This window comes from Octopus sinensis, linkage group LG8 (genome assembly GCF_006345805.1).
Source record: "Octopus sinensis linkage group LG8, ASM634580v1, whole genome shotgun sequence".
Taxonomy (NCBI): Eukaryota; Metazoa; Mollusca; class Cephalopoda; order Octopoda; family Octopodidae; genus Octopus; species Octopus sinensis.
The window spans coordinates 86,334,162-86,341,518 of record NC_043004.1 but is presented as its reverse complement, the minus strand read 5'-3'; the positions used below and the strand labels follow the sequence as shown (position 1 = coordinate 86,341,518).

The window sequence follows — 7,357 nt, the reverse complement described above, 5'->3', positions numbered from 1 at the left end:
ATGTATGTAGAAATGTATGCTTGTCTCTCCTTGTCATGACATCATGTGATAATTACAAGCAAGCATCACTGTCATACAATGCGGTGCTCCAGCATGGCTGCAGGCTAATAATCGAAACAAGTAAAAGATAATGTTATTAGTGATCTTGTTTTGACATAATTTCGTCCTGTCGAAACCTGTATCTTTTGTAACCCTCATGCTTTAACGGTTTATTGTATATTCCCCCTCCCTCACCTTATGATTAATGAAGATCTAATAACATTAATAATAATGTCTTTTCTGTTGTATTTTACAGGTAGTAAAAAGTACGAAAAAGAACCTTTGATGGTTGATAGTGATATAGAAATTCAGACGTAGGAATGGAAGAACTTTTGTGGACACCAACCTTCAATGTTTTAGAAGTAAAAGAAAAAGGACGCTTGCAATAATAAATTGGCTGTTTGTTATCCGAGTAATTCGACCTGTTGATTGATCAATCAATCAATCACTTTATTATTACTCGGGTAAAAAATAAAATAAAAGGATGTTATTGTAATTGTATACAAAGTCCAAGGGAGATAACACTGAAAGCAATATTGGCTTTCTTTTTGTTATTATCCATAATTAATTCCCTTGACAAGTGAACAGCTTGGTTATTTTAAGACGCATTCAAAAAGATTGATTGTGATATGTGAAAAAGAAAAATTTGAGATTAAAATTGGAAGGAAATGGGGGAGATAAAAGAAAGGACAGACGAAATAACATGGAATGGAAAAAGAAACTAACAGAAAACCCCCAAAAAACAAAAAAATCCAAACAAAAAAAAACATCAGAGGTTAATTTCTGTGTTTTTATATTTTATATTTATACATATATATATTTTCCTTCTCCCCCCCATATCCCGCACAGAATCATGAATATTTGTGCTTTCTTTCTCATTGAAATCTAGAAAAAAAAAAAAAGGAAAAGAAAAGAAAATGTATATGGACTTCTGGTTGATTTGTTTTATTTGAATTTGGCAGACAAACTTATTTGATTGAAGACTTTTGAGAGAAAACTGGAAAGGTTACTGGCTACGATTAGCATTTCAAGTTGTTCTGTTGAAAGTTTAAAATCCCTGAAGAATGTTAGTTATGTTTGTTGGTTAGTTATGTTACAGGCTTATTTTCCGGATGTCACAGTGTGTATAGAACTGAATGTTTCTGGGGTGTGTGTATATACACACACACATTTACATATGGTTGTGTGTGTATGTATATATATATATATATATATATATGTATGTATGTATATTTACATAATGTACTTTACATATATAAATGTGTGTGTGTGAATATATAGAGTGTGCATATGTTTGTGTGTATGTGTGTATATATGGTGTGTATATATATATATATATATAATATATACACACACATACATATACGTGTGTGTGTGTGTATACTTATGGTTGTTGTTAGTAATTAATTATTTCCCCATTAATGCCTGAAGATGCAAACAAGTCTTTCCATGAAGAGGGATTTTCTTTTTTGTTATTTTCCTTTTTCTGTTATTTTTTTTACCTCCTCCTCCCCATTTGAAAATCCAAGTCTAACCCTCTTCGAATTGGATGGCCATGTTCTCCTTTGGACGTTATAGTGTAGTGTAATATTAAGTGTAGAACCAACTATGTCTGCTTAGTTTATTTATTTAATCATTATTCCTTTCCTGTTTTTTTTTGTTTATTTCTCTCATTTTTTTTTGTTAGTTTGTCTGAGTACAGCATATTACAAATTTTTTTTTAAATGACCAACTTTTCACATATTTTCAAACTGGCATATGGCTTCTGGCTTTTACTTTATCACTCATACTACAACTTTTGTCACTGCTACCACTCTTCCACTGTGGCTTGCATTTTTTCCTCCCCTGTTTAGGATCTTCAGGTGGTGTGTGTGTGATGATGATGATGATGGTGGTGGTGGTGGTGTTGGTGGTGGTGGTAGGATTATCCTCATGATTAACATAACAGATTTAAATTGATTTCCAACATTTTTCAGAAATCAGATTTTTATGTAGAGGTGGACCAAATGTTAAAAGAATAATGTGATTGACTGTTTCTCAATGATTGAACTTTGTTTATTTGTTCTTTGCTTTACACACACACACACACACACACACACACAGACACACAAAGATTTATAAATACATATATGTATTATGCATATATATGTATACATACATACATACATACACGCATGTATATATATATAATAGAGTATAAAATGGATAAGTTATCTTGGTAGATACTGTATTATCTCTCAAATTGGTTAACAATTCTATATATATGCACATATATATGTATGTGTGTGTGTATAGGTATATATATATATATATATATATATATATATATATCTGTGTATAGGTATATGTGTGTGGTGTGTATGTATATATGTATGTATATATATATTTATATGTGTGTAGGTATATATGTATGTATCTATCTATATCTCTATATATATGTATATATATATATATTTGTATATATATATATATATATATAATATATATATATATATATATACATGTTTGTTTGTGTATAGGTATATATATATGTTCATGTATACATGTGTTTATACACACAGACACACACACACACATACATTTCTTTTGCCCTCCTTCATCTTTGAATATTCTGAGATCTCTCTCCCTCCGTAAGACCTCATTGCATTCATATATGCTGACCCCCTTTTGCTGTTACCAATAACAGCAGAATGGTCATCATCATCATCATCATCATCATTGCCAACAGCAGCAGCGCCACCTCTACCATTGCAATGAATCTTACCTTGGGTTCTTACAGTCCTTTCCCCACCCCACCCCATCTCCCTCACCTTCTTGCCACCTCTTCTCCTCCTCTTCTTTCTCACCCCCCCCTCCATCTATGTTGTTTTGCTGCTGTGCAAGTATTTTGGAATTACCTTTTTTCTAACTCTTTTTTTTTTCTTGCTGCCTATTCATTGTTCTCTCTTTCACACACACACACACACACACTCTCTCACACTTCCAAAAATCTCCATCTCTCATCCTCATATTCTGTTCTTTCGAAGATTTTTTTTTCAAAAGACAATATTTTCAAAGCAAAGAAAACAACAGCAAAAGGTAAAAATAAAAACCCCCAAAAAACAAAGAACAAAAACAAAACACCCGAAAGTGACAAAACAAAGATTTATTGTTTGTCTTTTCTCTTAGACGATTTGTTCTGTTTACGCTGTTGTGTTCCATGCGTTTGTCCTCTAATTTATCTCTTTGCTGATTTCCCAAAGTATTAGACTCATCTTGTTGTCTCTGGTTCGAGGTTCCTACCAAAGGAATTTCAAACTGACACACACCATGTTCATACATACATATATATATATATATTATATATATATATATATGTATATATATCTATATATATATATATATATATGTGTGTGTGTGTGTGCGTGTGTGTGTAATGTGACAAAAACAAAATAATAATGAAAAGACAAAAAAGAAAACAATGTAAAATGATTTAAATTTTTTTTCCTTTTCCTTTTTTTTTTGCTTTAAATTCTTATATTTTATGTTTGCTTGTGAAGTCTACAAAAGACAGTTGCAAGAGAAGAAGATATTGTGCTGTGTGTGTGTGTGTGTGTGTGTGTGTGTGTGTAAGATCAAGGGACAAAGTGTGTGCATGCCTGACTTTGTAAACTTTGAATGCTTTGTCACTAGAAAGAAAGTTGTTAGAAGAGAGGACATATGTATATATATATATATATATATGCATGTATGGTGGGTGTCTTCTACTCGTGTGTGTGTATATATATATATATGTATGTGTGGGTGAGTCTGTGTGAGTTGCTACTCAAGAGTTTCACATTCCTGGCTCTCATGTGACTCATGATAAATAAAAATTATTCCACAGTATTTCACTGTATTGAGTACATTCATTCGCTTAACTTGCATTCACACCAGTGTAATACTTGCATACATATATGTATGTATGTATATATATATATATTATATATATATATATGCATGGGCATGCATGTGTTTATAATTTGTGTAGGAGAGAAAGTGAGACTGAGAAATTAATATTGTAGACTAAGATCTCAAAAGGAATATAAGGACAGCACAGTATATTAAGACAAAGAAATATCAAAATTAGTCCAATCAATGATGGGGAAATTTATCAATTAAAAAAAGAAAAATTAAAATGATATAAACCATGAATCAACTGTAAACCTCCATTGATATATATATATATATATATATATATATATATATATACCACATTGGTGGAAAATTGGAGACGAACACTATTTCTCTGTGTGATTGACTTGGAAAATTGTTAGGATAATTTTCTTAATATGAAACCATTGGTAACCTTAATACACAAATAAAGAAATTTTATCCACCAATGCGGTGTTGATCACTCATTATCGTCGTTTGCAATTTACATCTTTATATACACATACATATATATATATGTATATATTATATCGTTGCGGCATAATGATACTAATAACCTGGTCTTCAAACTCGATATGTTTCTTGCTTCAGAATGAAGCCTCAGTTGAGTTCAGAACGGTCATAAGAAATGAAAATGATTGAAATAAGAAATTATATCATGTGTTTCATTACTTAACAGCTGTTTCTGTTATAAGATACGATGCGCTCATAGTTGAATGCTTGTGTTTTAAGCTCCTGTGAAGCTATAGGGTGACACACAAGCATTCAACTAGGAGTGCACTGCATCTAATAGCAGAAAGAACTGTAAGTTAATGATGTTCATGATAATTTCTTACTCTGTTGTCATTTGTTTAATTTCTTACATGTTAATAGTTTGTCAAGGAGCTGAAGCATTCAGAAGTTGCTGTTTGTCATTCAATCTAAGTAATAATTAAAACAGTTAATTTGTTACATAATTGGGAAAAAACATTTAAAGATGAGTAATTAATAGATGCTACAGTGACATGATAAGAGAATCATTCCATGTTTTAGGTTTGTCACTGTGGCCGATGTGTATATATTAAATAACTGCTTTGTTTTATATGCTCTGTGTGTATGAATATATATACATACATGTATATGTGTGTGTGTGTGTATGTAATGTGAATTATACACAATATATATGCTATGTTTGCATACACACGCATGCATTTCTGAATATGCATGCTTGTGTGTGTATGTATATAGTTTGCGTATATGTATTTGGATATGTTTCCGTGTGTGTGTATATATGTATATATATATATATATACACACACATGTACTCTACATATACACATACATCTCGTGTATATGCATTTTGTACGAGTTTGAAGGTATGTTATATATACTCATGTATGTATATAATACACACGTGCACGTGAATGCATATATAAAACATATAAAACTGCAACTGAATGCGAGCTCCTTTATTATTATTATTATTATTATTATAATGTTTTTTTTTATTTTCTGTTTACTTGACTTAAAGGAGGAGGAGGAGGAGGGGCAGAGCCCATGTATCCTCCTCGTGTAGCATGTGTGGATATGTATGGGAGATGTGTGTGAGTGCGTATGTAACATTTTATTTATGATGTTAAAACTTAACTGTTTAACCAATTTCTTTGTTCTGAATTATAATAATAATAATAAAAAAAAAAGAAAAAAAATTTGCAATCAACTCTTAGTCCAAAAAACTTCGTCTCTATTCTTCTGTCATAATATTTTGTTTTGTTTCATATTTCAAGTTGCTTTCTTTTCCAAGCAGTCTCTATCTACTTAGAAGAATTTCGCGACACCACACCCAGGTATCTTTCTCCAATATTAACTCAGTTTAAGGCGGTGAGCTGGCAGAGTCGTCAGCACGACGGGCAAAATGCTTAGCGGCATTTCACCCGTCTTTACGTTCTGAGTTCAAATTCCGCCGAGGTCGACTTTGTATTTCATCGTTTCGAGGTCGATAAAATAAGTATCAGTTTCGCACTGGGGTCATTGGAATCAACTTACCCCTCCCCCGAAGTTGTGGGCTTTGTACCAAAATTTGAATCCAATATTAGCTCAGTTCCATGTCGTGTGTTTCTACCAATAACATTTACGTGATTGAGAAGTTTTCTCATTCTTTCTTCATCTTTCTCTACATTTCCTTGTCTGCTCGCCTGATTTCCTGTCTCGCCAGCGTTCCTGCTTACTGATCGTTGACAATTTCTCCCTTTCATTCTCTCTCCATATTGCCAATCTTTCATCTACCTATTTATCTAACTTTTCTTTAAAGCACTTATTGCTCTCTCTCTCTCTCTCTCTCTCTCTCTCCCCCCTCTCTCTCTCTCTCTCTCTCTCCCCTCTCCCCCTCTCTCTCTCATCCTACAACTGGCACTCTACGTGACTTGGAATTTTGAATTCTGAGCCAGCACAAACTTTACAATAAATTTGTCTCTAGTTTCAATATTGAGTCACTCCATGTTCTGTCGTTATTCTTAAACTAACTTTAAAATATTTTCTAATTTAGGTACAAGACTAACCGGTAATTTTGAAGGTAATCGATTAGTCGATACCGCCAATTCCAATTCTTCCCGAAAGTCCACTCAGCGGAGTTTAAACTCAGAATCTAAATAGTCGATAGAAATATCGCAAAGCATTTATCCCAACGATCCAACAGTTCTGTCTTCTCATCGCCTTAACTAGCTTTAAAATAATAACCTGAATTTAGCATTTACATTTAATTCTACAATGGGGTGACGAAAATTTTCTGGCTTTAAGAGTGTTGTGAAAGGCCTGGCTGGAGACCCAACCTTCCGAGTTATTTTACAGGGCTTAGAAAAACTGAAGGACCGCTGCAATAAGTGTGTGAATCTGAAAGGGCAATATGCCGAGTAAAACCATGATTAACTGATCCACCTGTATTTTCTTTTAAGCAAAGCCAGGAACTTTTTAGCACCCTCTCGTATGTATCAACGGTCTCTCTTCGTTATGCTCTGTAGTCTCACTGCAAGTAGTGATCTTGAAAAAATAGGGGTCATGCAACGTTATGACACTTGCATATTGAAGACATACTCTTTAGGTTTGTCACCCACCAGTTCGTTGCTCTTTCTGCATTATAAGTTGATGAAAACGATCACATGCTTTCACATATATTCTAATTAATTCGAACGCGGGGAGCCCACGCGGGAGCCTCTACATCATAGCTGGGGAGGGGCTCATCTGCATTTAGATTTTGTAAAGTTGCGTAGCCAAGTGGCTATGGTACTGCGCTCATAATCGTAAGATCGTAGTTACGATTCCTGAACTGGGCGGTGCGTTATGTTCTTGAACAAAACACATCATTTCACGTTGCTCCAGTCCACTCAGCTGGAAAATACGTTCCGCAATAGCTGGGAAGATAACCATATAA

At 33.4% G+C, this 7,357-nt stretch overlaps 1 protein-coding gene across 2 annotated transcripts in view; it reads left to right on the top strand.

Moving 5' to 3' along the window:
• Positions 1 to 808, top strand: part of LOC115214987 (hippocampus abundant transcript 1 protein) — a 98,687-nt gene extending 97,879 nt beyond the window's left edge. For both annotated transcript variants that reach the window (XM_029784087.2, XM_029784088.2), the window contains one exon: positions 296 to 808. In XM_029784087.2, the coding sequence (XP_029639947.1) occupies positions 296 to 357 (62 nt within the window). In that variant the 3' untranslated portion in view covers positions 358 to 808. The remainder of the gene's footprint in view (positions 1 to 295) is intronic.
• Positions 809 to 7,357: the final 6,549 nt, after the last annotated feature.